Raw genomic sequence first — 16,619 nt, 5'->3', positions numbered from 1 at the left:
TTGGCATGGAGAAACGTGGTCCAGCTGTGACTTTATCAGAGCAGGAAAGTCTCTTCCCTCTAGTTTCTGGAGACATGTACGGCCCAGCTACACTGGGACGGGGAACGTGCAACCCTGCCAGCTCAGCTGACGGCCTCTAAGGACTCGATGGCTTCATGCATGCAGGCACATGAGGGCACCAGTGCTTTGCTGTGGCTGTAAGCAGCACTGAGAAACATTCCTCAGCACCCAGCCACAATGCTAGGGTGTGGGGCAAACCAGCGCTTGACTCAGGGAAGGGGGCAAGTTCACACAAAGCTCTAGAGACTGAGTTTCGGTCTTAATTGCTGATGACTGTGGTCAGCTGATGGCATCTCATGGCTAGGCTGGATTGTTGAGGCTTGTCCTCAGGGTCATAGGGTTGGTGTGGAGGGAAGGAGAAAGGGAGAAAGAAGAGCGTTAGATGAGATATGGGGACTGAGATCAGACTGAGTACAGCATAGAGTGAGGGGGCAACATGGGAGTGTGCCAAGAGAACAGTAAAGGCGGTGTTTGTGGGTGAGAAGACTTGTGTGCCTGCACTTGTGTGTGTTAGTGTGAAACTGCAGGAAGGAGACCACTCTTGTTCATGCTCATGTGTAGAAGTCACGGTGCACATTTGCCAAGGGTTTGTGCGGGCTAAGACTGAGGAGTTCATTTTGGTGTTGCATGGGGAACCCGTTAGTCCCCTAGAAGAACACGGTAGGGGTAACATTTCAGAAGTGCTCTGTCCCCTCCGTTAGAAGATGCTGACCTGTTTCTCTTGCTATGCATTTTTGTCTTTCCTCAGCCTCTCTTTCATTACCCTTTCATGTTCCTCACTCTTTTTACATCTTTCTTTTTTATTACTCCTTTCTTTCCTTTACTCTCAGTCTCCCAGAATACATCCAATTTCAGATTCTGCCAGAAGCAGTGAGCAAAACCCGCTTTTCTTGTTCTCACCACCTTTCTTCTCTATTGTACTTATCATATAAATACTGGCTGTATAATTACCAGAGCATTATCTCTAAACATACAGATTAGGGAAAGACACAGTTGCAGCCAAAGATGAATTTCAGGGTCAGTCTGGTGGGAGACATTTTCCTCCAGTTGTCAGGGGAGGAATCGACTGAGACAGAATAGCAGCGATGAACACCAGCCACCACTTTTCCCAAGCACTTTTCATCTTTACTCATAGCATCAAGATGGAAGGTTCCCAAATGCAGTCACTTTTGGGGTTAAAAAAAGGCCACAGAAACAATCTAGATCATGCAGGTAGATCATGCAAGGTGTCGTGTAAAGTGTATAGGCACTGCTGTAAATCTGTTCTTAAATGGGAGCTATTGCTACTCTGGAATTGAGGCTGAGTCTTTGCAGCTCATTTAATTACTGCTGTATTTCAGACAGGATTAAATGGATGTTTGAGTGTGTGTTACTGTATCTTAGGATATGTTATGCTGATAAATATCTGTGCCTTTATATGCCTCCAAATATGTATGCTCTGTATATTTACAGTAACTGATTTAGTGTCATCCAAAGCTGAAGACAAAAAGGAAAGTAGCCTTGTGCCTATCATGCACCTTAGGTTGGCTGCAGAGAATTAGGGCTGGTTGTATTAAGTGTGAACACCAGTTGTTGGAGGGAAGTTGTTTATGAACAGGAATGAAGCTGCAGGAGCTGCAGTTGGATGCAGGTAGTTGCAGAAGGTACTGAGTGCCTGTAGCCATAGACTGTTCTTGTATCAGCCATGCCAAGAAGAAGGAAATGGAATAAATAAAGGAGTTCATGGGCCTGATGTCCAAGAACCGTTCTTTTTCTCTCTTTGTCTGAGAAGTACATGCATATTCATGTCTTTCCATTTTATTGCAGGGCTGCAAGCTCAGACTGTCTTAGTCAATGACACAGTCTCGGGGTTTATTGGGACAGACGTGGTCCTGCACTGCAGCTTCACGAATCCGCTCCCCAATGTGAAGATCACGCAGGTGACATGGCAGAAAGCCACGAACGGCTCCAAGCAGAATGTGGCCATCTACAACCCTGCCATGGGGGTGTCCATCCTCTCTCCCTACAAAGACCGGGTGACTTTCCGGAACCCTTCCTTCAAAGATGGCACCATTCAGCTCTCTCGGCTAGAGCTGGAAGATGAGGGAGTTTACATCTGTGAGTTTGCTACCTTCCCAACTGGCAACCGGGAGAGTCAACTGAACCTTACTGTGCTGGGTAAGATACTAGATAAGCTTTGTAGTGTGAACCATTGGCCCCTGTTAAACAAATCTGGAGGACCCTGAGACTCATGTCCTGGGAACTCAGGGCAAAGGTGAATCTTGGGTGTAAATTTTACCTCTGATGATCTTTCAAGTTGACTGTAAGGAGGTGAAGAGCGGGGAACCCAGAGTAGGTGGTTCACTGAGCTATCTCAGGAACGCCTCTTCCTCTTTCCAGGCCTCAGTTCCCCTATCTCTTAGCATTAAGAGTGACCTGTTCCCTAAGGGAGTGGTGAGTTTTAATGATCTGCTGGCTGTCAAGTGAACAGAGAGAAAAGACAACAGAGAAATCCTAAACGCAAGTAGAGCCTGTCCATGAAGCTTAGGGCTGAGTGAATAGACCTCATCCAAGGTCTGCAGGATTCATTTGCTCTCCGGTTTTGGTTTCTCATTCTAACATAGGGCTGAAAACCTCTGGCAGGAAAGGCTTGACTTTCCATTGTGTATCTGTGCATCTAGGGCACCTGCACCATTCTTTCACCAGAGTAGGTTGCTGGCAATTTGCAGCAGCTCTGAATTCACCACAAGGTCTGTCACAGGCCCAGTGGTGCCAGATGTCTCTTGGGTTGTATCAGAGAGGGTATCATTGCTTTTCTAACTATCCTTTTGTACACTTTTCTTCTCCTTCTCCACCTTTTTGCAATCCCTTGCAGCCAAGCCCACAAATCGGATGGAGGGCACCAGGCGGCCACTTATCGCTAAGTCTGGCAGGACAGAAAAGGTATTGGTAGCTACTTGCACCTCTTCTAATGGGAAGCCTCCCAGCACTGTCACATGGGACACCAAGCTTAAAGGGGAAGCAGAGTTTCAGGAGATCCGAAATAGCAACGGCACCATCACAGTGATCAGCCGGTACCGGCTGGTGCCGAGCCGGGAGGCCCACCGGCAGCAGCTGATGTGCGTGGTCAATTACCAGCTGGACCGCTTCACCGACAGCATGATCCTCAACGTGCAGTGTAAGTGAGCATGGACAGGGCTGGAGAGCAATGCTCTGTGGTCATTCCCTGGGCTAGGTGATGAAGTCTGACAAAAGAGGATTTTTCTGAAGGGAAGATGTTGGTCTGGTGGAGGGGTTGAAGTTGGGGGCTGCTCTCTTTTTCTGGAGAGTGAAAACTGCAGTGATTCCTTGGAATAATCATATGCTTTCTCTTTGTCACACCTTCCTTCTCTCTGCCTCTGCCATGTCCTTTTGTTCCTCCCCTTCTCTCTCTCCTTCATTCACTCTCTCTCACATTCCTTGTCCCATCATCTTTTCCAACTTTTGCATCTCTCTCCTTCTCCCACCCCTGCCCCCTCATCTCTTCCTATTTCATTTTCTCCTCCTTTTCCATCCTGCTTTTCTATCTTTTTCATCCTCCTGCAGATGAGCCAGAAGTCACTATTGAGGGCTTTGATGGCAACTGGTTTCTCAACCGGAAGGATGTAAAGCTGATATGCAAATCTGATGCCAACCCCCCAGCTCACACCTATGAATGGAAGCTGTAAGTGCCTACAATGCTTCTGCTCTCAGATGCACATATGATCTTCCAACAGGGCCAAGGAGCCTCTGTAGAAACCTCAGTCACCCTCTGGTCTATTGGGGCCCAGTCCCATTACTGTCAGCGGTGTCACTCCAAGGTAAACCCCATGCATGTGAGGGGAGAGTTGGACACTTGCGGTTACTGGAGCTGTGCTCCTGCAGAATGTTCAGAGCTTATTCCGGTTCCCTGGCCCAGCTCTGCCAGGAAGCCTTCATTGCATGGGGACTGGAACTAATTTCTTTATTTGCAAACCAGGGAAGCTGCTGTCTTCAGCCTTGGCCTTTCTGGCTCACCCCCTCTTGTGCTGGCCATCCAAAACAAGGCTTGCTGCCCTGCCAGCCCTGCCTAGAGGCAGCCTGTGTTTTTGAGGCAGGCGGTGCAGTGTTTGAAGTGACTAGGGCAAGGGACTTGTTTTGGGTGGAGGGGCTTTATCAAGAAGTTTCACATGGCCTATGGCATTGTAGTTGAGCCAGACATAGCCACCTCATCTTGTGATGGACAGAGGTTATCCCTTGTCTTTCAGCTGGGTCTTCGCCCAGCATCTTCCAGCTCAGACTCAGGAGGGAAGGGCAATGGGTCAGGATCATACACACCCCCTCTCCACTGGGCTGGGATGGATCTTGCTAGCAGTGTAGTGCATCCTCAATACCCCAGATAGCTTTCTATTCCCACTCCACTGGTGACATGTGAGGCAACTGAGGTATGACAAAGTGAATAGTTTGCCCAGCACCCCTAAGTGCTTCAGCAGCAGAGCTAGAAAAGAACCGAGCATTTCCCTTCCTTAAAGGGGCACAAATAGCCCAAAATTTGTCTGCATGTGAGAAAACCTTTCCCTGGAATCAGCTCCAGCTGTAAGCAGGAGCTCTCCTTCGGAGCACTCACCCCCACATGACTGACATTAAACAGAAGCAATTCCTTGTCCTCCAGGGTTTGAGCTTTTGGCTGAACACACTAAAGGGACTGAAAAGTGAGCGAGGGGTGTCTGGGGAGTCAGATGGGAATTGATGCAACCTGAGGTGGTTCTTTCTCCCTCTCTTTTCTATAAGCACTCATGTAGCTTTAAAAAAGAAAGATCAAATGGATCCTTTCTTCTTTTCAGCTGGCATTTGTCATCAGGAAAGAGGCTCTCAAAATGGCTTTGCAAGGAGCTAGACATATTCTCATCTCATTTTGCTTCACAGATCAAACTGTTCACAGTGGAAGTCTGAAGAGGATTGTTTTTCTTGCCTTTTTTCTAGTTCTTGTCCCCAGCGCTCTCCCTCTGTTGGTTCTGCCAGTTCGACTTAAACTCCAAAGGGGCACTCTGGGTTCCTCACAACATTGCCAGGAAAGCATTAGAGGCAAAGATGCCCCTTGTGGCACCCAAGGCAGAAGAGATGCCAGTTTAGGCTATCGCTGTGTAGCAGGGCTGGTGCGTTGAGCTGAAGTGAGTTTTGTGAGATGGAGCTGGGGACAGAAGGCAGGTTTTCTCTCTGCTTTTGGGCAAGCTATTTCATCCTTTTGTTCTGCTACTGCTCACATGCGGGGCTGGAGGCGGAGCGCCTGCTGGGCTCCTGGGCATCAGGCTCTCCGTGGCAGGAGCTCTGTCGCTGTGTACAGACACAGCCAGCAGCACGAGCATCCCCTGATCTCTGTTGGGGCAGTCTGCTCCTGCTGTGATAGTGATGCTGAAGGCAGGCTGAGAGCTGAAGCACAGGGTAACCAGGTGTCAAACGCCTCAGCCAGGTGATGTTTCTGTAGCCCAGGGCAAGAAAGAGGGTTAGTTACCAACTAGGTTCAAACACAACAGGGGATGCAGGCGTCAGGGCTGAGCATGGCGCTGCGTGACTGAGGGAGTATGACGTGTCATTTGCACACCTGGTTTACACACTGCGCCGGTAATCAATTCAGCTCTGGCAGAAATGGTTCTTGAGAACAGCACATCTTTGAGCCAGGCATTGAGTTGGTCCCTATGTGCTTGTGTGACTGATTTTTTTTTTTTTTAATACTGGAAGAAGAAGTTTTCTGTGGATTCTCTGTGAGCTGTGTGTATGTCCATTTGTCTGTCTTTAGCATGTAAAGGTTTCTTGACTTACAGCTAAGAGGCTGGGAGCGTCAATACTTTGCTTTGAGAAGGAACTGTGGGGAGAAAAATGGAGAGAGAGAAAGCACAGAATTAAAGAGTGTGGGTTTCTAAGCCTGATAGCACTTCAGTCTGATTCCCCAGCCTCTCCCTTTTTGCACACCTGGTGGGTCACTTAGGACTGAATGTAGGATTATTGACCTGAGAGAGGATGGCAAGGAAAGATGGAGTGTAGCTGAAGGTAAGGAGGATGGAGGCACAAGAAGAGCAAAGTAGAGAGTGAGAGAGAACAAGTGGGACTGGGGGAAATAGAGGCGGAAAGGAAGGAGGAAGAAAAAGGTGGGGCAGAGAGTTGCCTCCTGGCTCTTTCAGTCCAGACTCCTGCTCTCCCATTCTTGGCACCAGGCTGTCTGTGAGTGGGGCCCTGCGAGGAAGAGGCAAACCAAGCAGATGGGATGAAAGCCCAATAAATAACTGTACTGCAACCAGCCACCTAGGCATGCAGCGTGTATGTGTGTAGGGAGGTAAGGAATGGAAAAAGATCCATGGCCATCCCATTCCTTCCCACAGTGCCACTTTGGTAATACCAAACTGATTCCTCATTTGTTTGGCTAGGCAGCCAGAGAAATAGCCACCACCATCTTTGGTTTATCCATGTGCTCATGTGTGCCTCTTCCCTTTCCGGGGGATCAGGAGGTAATTACTGCTGCTGATGTTTTGCTCCTGCCTGAAATGTAAAAAACAGCCATGCTTTCCTCTCCTCTTATTTGGATGGTGATGAGCAACAGTCAGGGGAGCTGTTAGAGGAAGCAATAGCCTTCTTTAGCAACCCACAGCACAGTTTTTAGATGTGCCCTCGTCTTTGTAGATTCAGGGCCCTAATTCACCCATAGGCAGAGGACCAACAGGCTATTCTGTTCTTCCATCAGTTTTGGCATCACTGGCTTGATGTAGCTGGGAAAGACTAATGTGGTTTCTATACATATGTGCCTATATGTATATGTAGACACGCGAAATATGTGCATGTGCATTTAGGCACTTCTTTATAAACCTAATTATACCCCCGTTATTCCCTTTTGTTTCTTACAAATTGCTGACAATATGTGCACATTTTTGTTGGGAGGAGGGGAAAGAATTACTTGAGTAATTTTTAATTGCCTAAGAGAAGTAATTACTTTACTTTGCTTCAGTAATTAAGAATAACGAGGCCATGTGTGTCTCTTCCTAACACATAGCAGTTTTTTAATTTTTTATCTGCCTTTGTTCATTTATTCTGTGTATCTCTAAACTTAGTTTTTTATTATTCCAGTTTCACACTTATCTGACTATTCTGACATGGGCAGGTCATAGATGGCAGAGCTCTAAACCACCACTGCTTTACTCGAGCTGAGTTGCAATTAACTCTGGCTGATCAGCTGCCCAGGAGAGTTATATGGGCAGGAAATTGGAGTAAAGCAGGATCAGGTTGGTGTCCCATTCCTGTATTTTCCATCAAATGGTAAGTCAGGGATGTAGGAACAGTGAAGATGAGCCTGCTAGAGCTGACCCACCTGAAACAAGAGGGTGACCTGCTAGACGTGACCCACCTGAAACAAGAGGCCCATCTTACCCTAAGCTTGTACATAGTCATGGATTGTGCTGGAAAATTAATTGCTTTAAGGCTCTGAGTCTATTTTCTGGATAGGGGAGAACATAGACTGAAAGTTAGCCAAATCCAGGGGGCTGTATGTGACTCAAATATGTCCAATCTCCCTTGTAATCACAGAGAAGGGAAAAAACACCACCAATCCATGTAAAGAACCTGATTCTCATCATGCAGTGGACTTACCCTGGAGACACCCTACTGACTCTTTCCTGTAGTGCTGCTGTCCAGGGGTTTGGCTTCAAGGCTGACTATGTTAATTTTCCAGCCAGCACCACCAGGTTCTGGACCTGCTCAAGGGCAAGGGTAGAACCAGTATGTCACTGTCACCTCTGCAATACTGCTTGACCCTACTGAATACAATCTCGGGGGTCAACCATGATCTTTGTTTCCCCTAGGCCAAACGGGACTCTGCCAGGGAGCGTGGAAATCCAGAACAACACCATCTACTTTAAAGGGCCCATCTCCTACAGTGTGGCTGGCACCTACATCTGTGAGGCCTCCAATGCCATTGGTACACGATCGGGCTTGGTGGAAGTCAATGTCACAGGTAGGAAAACACTTGGTGTGCTTTGAAAGACAGAGGAGGAGGAGGAGGTTGGGAGAGGAGAGTGTGAGCAGCTGACAACTACCAGTCAGTTATATCTCCTTAACATCTGTCTTAATTACCAGAGCCTCCTACTAGGGGTGGGGAGTTTCACAATGCAAAGGGAGCAGTGAAGTTCTTTGCTTTGCACTGGTTTGGCTTGGATTTTTTCTCCTTTCCTCTTGTTGTCTTTTCCTTTCTTGCACCAAGATGCATTCAATTTATTTTGCTTTGGATTCAAAGAGATCATTGGACATGTTAAAAGTGAAGACATGTCAAGGAGGTATTTGTTAGAAGGTAGAAGGAGTAGGATGAGGACATAGACTGCCACTGAGGCAGTAAAGCATTAGATGGATGAGTCATTTCTTCAGGATGATGTTTGGTGTTTCTGATGTTAGGCAATTCTCATGGTTTTTCATTTGTGCTCCTTCCAATGCCATGTTGGTCTGTGCATTTGCTCACCTGGCTGCCACAGATTACCGAGAGGCTGTGAGCACTTGAGTAGCTTTGTCTGGTCTCCAGAAAGGAATAATATCACAGGCTGCAGACAATGGGAAGTGATGCTATGTGATGTCATATGGGACAGAAGGAATTTGATGACTTGCAAATCAGTGTAGCCACAGGAGTGAGGAAATAATATATGAATATGCTTAGGGAGTGTCAGGGAGAGAAAGAGATGTCAATGAATAGGCTAAAGAGAAGAAATAACATATGGCAATAGCCTGATTTCAGAGAGATGAAGTGCTATTGCAGGGCATCACCAAAGGGGAAAAGTGGCTGTTAGTGCTTTGAGAGCAGGGAAGGGAAGTTTACCCCATTTCTTTGGGGTAAAAGGAGAGATTTGTTTTGTCAGTGTGTTAATGACAGACAGTGACTAGCAGCTGTGGGTCTCATGAGAGAGATGGAAGTACCTCTTCCAGTCGTGAGTTGGAGCACTGCCACACTGCAATGAGCTCCGGGCTCTCGGGGGATAGAGGAGGGAGTGACCATCTGATGAAGCAGCGCTGCAGCCCTTGCCGAGGCTCCCCTCTGTCCCCCCAGCTGGCCAGCAGCACTGAGGGGGGCTCAGTGCTGGTCTCCTTTGGGCGCTCCCCCTACACCCCAGCTTGGGACCGTTGCTAGGCGAGCAGGCAGCACAAACCGTGGCATGTGGCCACTTTTCCAGCTGGGGTCACAGCAGGGACCTTGGGGTGTTGTAGCTCCAGACCTGCTCGCTCTGGGGACAGCAGCAGGGCTATGACTGCAGCCAGGTGAGCTGGAGAGCAGATGGCTGCCTGCGTCCTGCAGATGCCACAGACAGCACAGGTGCCTCCGAGCTGGATGGGCAACGAGGCACACTGGGGGCTCCCCAAGGCATGGGAAACACAGGACGGGTTCCTGAGGTTGTTAGCCCTTCCTGCTGTCCAGCCTGAGGCAAATCAGAGTGCGTGCTGTTCTGATAGTGGGCCACCTCTCTGAGCCACCCCAGTCCTTGAAGAGCTGTCTAACCTGAGCCTGATGAAACAGGCTTCTCAGAGGGACCGAGCTCCAGCCCCCTCCACCTGCTCTCTACAGTGGTAAGTGCTGAGCAAGCCTAACGACGAGGCCTGGGCAGCTGACCTCCTGAAATGAGCAGTAATGCTGTGTTTGGCACCCTCACCACCTCAGTTTCCCTCTCCTGTAACATAGGTAAACCAGGCTAATCTTCCTCTATCCAAGTGCTTGGAGGTCAATGGATGGGATGTGCTAATTAGATGCTAATTACCAAGTATTTATTTATGATCATTATCACTGTAGCAGGCCTTTAATTCACACCTCCTGTGCTGGATCCCTGCCTGCTGAGTTGTTCCTGGTGTATGCTTTTCTCTGGGGGATTTTTCATTTGCCAGTGAAAGGCACCAGAATAACAAAGCTCTTTGTTCAGGACAGTCTCCCACCCTGCCCAGCCGCCCAAAGCCAGGGGAAGGTCATGGCCAAAATCCATTCAGCCACTGGCCATTTCATGGGATTTGCCACTAAAGGCACCGTGTTTCTGGGGCAGTGCAGACAACTGCCTGGTACAAACTGAGCAAACTCGCTTCCCATCGGCAATAGAAAACCACCCTATGCAGTAACTAGCACCTTGGGTCGCATTTGAGAGTGATAGGAGGGAAGAAGCCTCCAAGCTCAGTCCCCAGTCGCAGGGAAATAGGTGGGATAGGTATTGCAGAAGGCTTAGAGAGGAACAGGCTCTCTTCACCATGTCTCATTTTCCATTTCTGCATAGCCTGTACGTCCATTTCTGGCTGTCATCCTGCCTATCTTGTGCTGTCAGGACACATGTTCCCAAACACCAGATATCCCCTCTTCATATTTCCTGCTGCCACCTGCCAGCATTTTATCTGTCTCAGCGCCGCAATAGCAGCACAGCCCAGGCGGGCAGCACCAACTCGGCTACACGGGCACGGGCTCCTCTAGGGACAAGGGTGTGTGGGTTCCCCCACCGGGCTTCAGTAAATGTCTCCCCTTCTGGCGGTTTTTAGGGGTCTGGTAGAGCATTGTTCTCACACGCGATCAGCACAGTGTTGCAAGCGAAGCGGGGACTGGCAGGATTTCTGGGGAATGACTTTGGGTTGATGTCTGCCTGCCAGTAATCTCCATTTATTCACAAAGGTCAGAATTGTGGGGTCGGGGTAAATGAGGGGGAAGGAGGGGCACACCAAGCAGCTGCACCGCTAGTAGAGATTAGCAGCCAACCCGTTAGGCCAGGGCTCCACCACGTTAAAAAACCGCTTTTAATAATTCATGGGATCTGAATATGTTTATCCAGCTCTCCCTAAGGACCGATTAGGCCAGTGCTGGGGAGGGCTCAGCCGTCCTCACTCAACTATTACAGGTACATTTGTTTGGGTCTTGCAGGCAATTTAGGGATTGTCAGTGGACCACGAAACCTCTTTCAAGAGCTGCATGCAATAAATGGAGTTCAATCTAGTGAGCAGCCAGCCTTGGGAGAAAAAAAACAGAAGGCTGATGCAGACAAAATCCTGCAGCAGCTTTCCCCCTCTGGTCTCTCCGGGTACAGACCTCTCCCCTCCTGCCACCCAGCATCCTTCCAGCCCCAGCCCCAGAGAGGAGGAGTGCAGGGCTGGTTCAGCTCCCTCATGGGAAGGGCAATTTGTTCAGGGGGCAAAGGCTGAACGCTTCTATTAGAGTTATAGCGCATTAAAGAGATTGATAAGTGGAAATTTAATATTTTATTCCTGCAATCTGTTCCTGTAATAGCTTCTCCTGCCTTGCAGGACCTTTGTCAGTCGCAGCCAAGCCATGTAGTGTGACATGTAACTATTTATTACAGGCAGTTGGGTGACATAATAAAAAGCCGTTCTTATAGACTGCCTTGGCTTGCGTGCATGTTCCTGCATGCCTGCACGTGGATGTGGTCCACACACGGGTTATGTACATACATACGTGTGACCCCAATCTGCATCCTGGCACGCAAATGAGCCTCCCAAACCTGCACAGGGATGCCCTGCTGCAGAGTCACGTGTGCATGCAGGACGCAAGAGCATCAGTGCATTGGCATGGGTGAATACGCATGTGTTAATGAAGATGTGCTTCACTGTATGGGCTTGTGTGCAGCAGTGCGTATACATACCCTGGCCCTTGTGCATGTGTGTACATACACATTGGTGTGTGTATGTGAGGGGACATTCATGCACTTGTGTACTGGCTTCAGCCAGAGGAGGCACAAGGAGAAAGATGTTGTTAAAACATCGCTTCTCCCCGCAGGCCGTCAAGCACCAGGCAAACATCAAAACCGAAGGAGAATCACAGCACTAGAGCTGGGAGAGCAGGAAGAGCAGAGCCTGTGCTGAGCCAGTGACCACTGTCAGCCTCTCTGCTGCAGGGCTCCTGCCTGTTTCCTGAGGCCAGGAGAGGATCTTTTTCTCCAGAATACTGCAGGCTCCCCTGGTTGCTTGCTTGGTGTAGCCCCATCTCTGCACCCGTCGGATTTCCAGGAGACAAGACATGATGTGCAGGTGTCTCGGGGAGGGGCTGTGAGAATGGGAAGCTCTGTGCCATTCCCTGCCCCGGGCCGTGCCAGCCCATGGGCAGGCAGCTTTGCAGCCCTGGCCTTGGATGTGTGACGGGCTGCAGGGAGGGGAGGAGAGGCTGGCAGGGGCTGACGGCCCCCTCCCCACTTGCTTTGCTTGCAGCAGGGGGTTATTTACACACCACCAGTGATCTTGTCCCAGCAAGGTCACTGCAAACAGCCCGTGGGGCTTGCTGGAGCCCTCCATCATGCGGCAAGCAGGCCTTTGCTACGGGCTGAGAGCGCAAGAGAAAGTCCTTTCCGGGAAGCGTTAAATCCTGAGCGCAGAGCAGGTGCACCCAATGGTGCACCCAATGCCCAGCCGCCGGCCAGGGCCGTGCCATGCTGCACCAGCAAGTGCTTGTGGCTGCTTGAGGTGGGAGGATGTAGGGCTGGGGGCTAAAGAGGAGCAAGCCTGGGGGGACTGTCTGATGCTAATCTTCTGGATGGCGGGTAGCAGTGTCTGCTGCAACCTGTCTGATGGCATCTGTGCCAACAGTCCCTGTGGGAGCAGCACTTGATTGACAAGCGATAGGTGACCTGACAGAGATTAAAACCCAAGACATGTTTGGCATCTGGCCTAAAAGCCGTCACACTCTGAAATGCCAGTGGCAGCTGCTAAACTTCTGGATTGGCTGCCAGTGGTTTTTCCACCCCCACTGTCTCCTCTCCCCCCTGTCCCACTCTGCACAAAGAGAGCAGAAATCCCTGGTAGGGAGAGCAAAGGCAGGATCCCTTGAAGTCGGAGATGGGCGTGCATAGGTGCCAGGGCCGTTGTGAAGGAAAAAGGACCGCAGTGCTATGGGTTCTCAAATTGCAGCCCAGAGGCAGGTCCAGAGGTATCTCTCTATCTTCACTCACGTACACATCTGTAACACAGCAGGTCAAAGTCCTGGGATAATTTGGCGTAGACTGTACTGGCAGGGAAAGTTTGCCATCAGCAATCTGTCTTGTAAAAAACCCCACATGATCACCACTGTATTTGCTGAGGCCATCTGGGAACTAGGAAGCTCTGTGAGCCATTCAACTTCAAGGTTCCTGCTGCTTGCCCTGGCTAGAGCCAGCCAAAGGGCCCCTTGCTTCCCATTGCAGCGGGTGTTGGATTTTGCAAGGCAGAAGGAAATTCAGGGCCTCCCTCTGGAGCAGCTTCATGCAAGGACCAGATTGGGCTGACACATGTCCAAAAGGTAATTTCTTATGGAGTTCGACATTTTCCTCAATGCCCATGACTACAGTGAGAATCTCGGCTGGTGCTGGGTTTTTCCTTGGCCCTTAGGATTGAAGGGAAAAGGATGGAAATGTGACTTGAAGAAAAAATGTGTCCACAGGAAGTAGTATCTTTTAAAATATCTAAGCAGTGTGATGAGCAGAAGCGCTTTTGAAAGCTGGTTTCCTGTGGATCTGCGTATCACAGAAGAATTACTAGGTGTCTAAAAATATGCTTTTTCTGATCTGGGCCCTTCCTTGCCCTTGGGAGCAGCCTCTTGTCCCTGTGGGTTCTCTGATATCTAATGAGGTTTAGCTCCCACCTCTGCAAGGGATCCCACTCCAGCTCTCTCCAAGAGCTTTAAGATAGGGATAATTTTGTCTCATTCTTCTTCGGTCAGATAGCACTGAAATTGGCCAGCAGGTTCAAAAAGCATTAGATAAGGGATTGATGGACAGGCAGGATGATTTGCATACGTCTCATTTTTATTGGAAACCAGCCATTAGAAGATGTGATTTTTAAAACATGTATTTTTGAAGCCACTCTTGTGATGGGGAAGGCCTGGTTTGTCTCTGCAGTGGCAGCACTGCTATGCCCCTGGGAGAAGGCAGGAACCAGGGCAGGGAGATGCTTGAGCCCTCCGCCCTGCATGGAGGGATCAAAGAGGAGCTGTGGGCTTGGCCGGGTGCCAGAGTGAAGCCCAGGGCGACCCCCCAACTCCCTGCGCTCCCAGCTGCTGCCCCAGAGGTTCAGCTCCTGGCACGGGGACAGGAAGCTGGGCTGAATGCAACAGCTGGCAGAGCTGGGCAGCGGGCAGATAGTGTTGCTGCTTTAATTCCTATTCATACAGCACTCCCTGTTTTTATGAGGGCTAGGGGGTAGCAGAAGGGGGGAGGCTTTTTATGCTGGCATTAAAGCCTAGCTTGTTCCCCCACCCTCCACTCTGCTGTCTCCTGTTTCTCAGTCCGCTTTTCACAGCGGCTTTAATTCTTTCCAGACTCTTCCTAATGGATTTTTCACGTGGGGCCCCCAGCACGCTCAGGCATCACACCACTTTCCAGAAATTTCACGCACCCCTCGAACACAAAAAGGGGATCCTTTTCCCACACTGTCCCCTCTCTCCCCGGGCTGCAGGTCTGCTCTCTTTTGCACCCCGGGCACGAAACTCGGTGGGCAGAGGGGCAAATCCCCCTTTGTGGGGCTGACAGCCCCGGATGCCTGCGGAGCAACGCCGGCTGAGAGGCAGACACCGGTCCCGCTCATCAGCTGAGCTGGCCGGGCACCGTGGCAGGAGGCTGCAGGCCTGCCGGCCGTGCCCGGCAGCTGCGGGGCGCGGGGATCCGCGCCGGGGCCTGGCTCTGGAGCACGGGCAGCCGGCGGCGGGGGGAGCGGGGCTGGGGCGCAGGGTGGGACGCTGCTCCCTGCCCACCCCCTGGCCTTGCCTAGGGGACCTCGTCGCAAGGCCGTGGCGCGCCGGGGCAGAGCCCGAGCCGGGGACGCCCCTTCCCGTCCCGGCTCCGCCCGGGCTTGCGGCCCGCTGCAGCCCAGCGGCCACGGAGAGGGGCTCCGGCGGTGCCCAGCCCTGCTCCGGAGCCGGCGGCGGTCTGTACCGCCATCCGGCGGCGGTGTCCGGCGTGTGTCCTCCCTGCGCCGGGGCAGCCGTGTCCCCCACCCCGAGTCACTCTCGCCTCCTTTGTACCGTCCCGCCCGGGGCTTGGCGTTCCCCGCGGCATCCCCCGAGCCACTCGCTTTTCCAGGCGCGGGGGAGTGCGGTGCGTGGACGAGGGGGGAGGAAAGTACGTGGGTAGGGAGGGGACGATTTCGACTGCTGGCTTGCGATCTTCCCATCTCTCTTCTCTCCCTCTCTTCCCACAGTTTGATTTTGTTTTCTCTGGCATGGGAACTGGGCCACTGCGAGGAGGACGGGGATGGGATCTGAGCAGAAAATAGTTCCTTTGCCGAACGACGTGTGAAATCCAGTGCAGCAGTCTGTTAGCTTTCGTGTCCATGGCGTTGGCAGTGGCAGGGGGGTGGCATGTAGGCAAGTGCTATCTCAGGGGTGGGCTGCACAAAGAGCAGGAAAAAAATAAATATATGAGAAAGGTAGAAAAACATTCTCCCTTTCACTTCATGTGTCCAACCTGGGCTGTTATTGCAGCTTTTAATAGAAAAGTGGGCCAAGCTCCTCTTGAAATTGTGCACAGACTTACCCGCTCAGATCTGTCGCTTTACAGAGCTGGCAGGCAGAGGGGATCAGTACGGCTTTAGGGACCCTGCACCCAGCATGCATACCATGTCTGGGTCTTTTCAGGTTGGGTATTGGGACCCAGACTCCCATGCATAAAATCAGCTTTGCTGTGAGGAAAAGCAGGATAGGAAGAGGCTTCAGATCGGAGCTGTGGGATGGGGAAAATAAAAGATAATGGCCCCTGTGGTCTGAGCCAGCTTGCTGGTCTGTTCCTGCACCCACTTAAGCTGCAGGTGGACCCCTGCTTTGTGCACGGTTTTGGGAACTGGGCAGCACGGGGCTGCAGAGGCTGTGATGGCAAGGAGCAGGCCTGGGGAGGTGGCATGGGCAGGGCAGAAAGAGGTGTGTAGATGCTTGTGTGGTTGAAGCTGAGCCCTCAGCAGCCAGGACTACCGGGGATGGACGTGACATTTCTTGCTGTCTCTGCAGAGAGGTTTTGCATTTACCAGCTGGCTATGAAGAGCTTCTGTTGATGCAACATGTGGTTTTGGCTTTCCAGAACCCAACCCCAGCTCCCTGTGCTGAAATACATGCCCTCACTCCTCCTCTGAAGGCTGTCTTTGGAAAGGGAGATGCTGGCTTCTGCCTGCACAGCATCTTGCTTCTCATTCTGGCTGCAGCAGGGACCCCCTCCATCTGCCTGTCCCCCAGCCCATTCTGCCCAGTGTGCTGCTTTGTGTGTGGTTTCAGGCTCATGAGGCTTTGCTCATGGCAAGTCAGCGCTGCAGAAACCAAGATGCTGCTGTTGGGATGATGTCTCAGGAAAGGCAGGAATGGAACAGCTCTCAGGCACAAGCAAAACGTTTATGCCGCAAGGATCAGGCCAGCAATTGCTCGAATTCAGTGCCCTTGTCCAGAATCTGCAGCTGTTTCAGGAACTGCCTTTAGCCGCGGGAAGCTCTTTTCTCCCCTCTTCCATAGCGGCTGGGCTAAGCTGTGTCTCGGAAGGACCGAGACACCCACGTGGTACTTAATGCCTCATGGACACGGATGCTCAACGGGCAGTGTGTGTAAGCCAATTTTGGCCAGGGGCTGTAACTGT

General features: G+C 51.0%; 1 protein-coding gene across 1 annotated transcript in view; it reads left to right on the top strand.

Moving 5' to 3' along the window:
- The window catches only part of NECTIN1 (nectin cell adhesion molecule 1), a 100,645-nt gene that overhangs the window by 44,161 nt on the left and 39,865 nt on the right, over positions 1-16,619 (top strand). The window contains exons 2-5 of the mRNA XM_082009880.1: positions 1,867-2,217; positions 2,915-3,217; positions 3,625-3,742; positions 7,884-8,035. Coding sequence (XP_081866006.1) covers positions 1,867-2,217; positions 2,915-3,217; positions 3,625-3,742; positions 7,884-8,035 — 924 coding nt within the window. The remainder of the gene's footprint in view (positions 1-1,866; positions 2,218-2,914; positions 3,218-3,624; positions 3,743-7,883; positions 8,036-16,619) is intronic.

Source organism: Phaethon aethereus (genome assembly GCF_964289735.1).
Source record: "Phaethon aethereus genome assembly, chromosome: 23".
In the NCBI taxonomy this organism is placed as follows: Eukaryota; Metazoa; Chordata; class Aves; order Phaethontiformes; family Phaethontidae; genus Phaethon; species Phaethon aethereus.
Note: the sequence above shows the minus strand (reverse complement) of the source record. Positions and strands in the feature narration are given on the sequence as shown.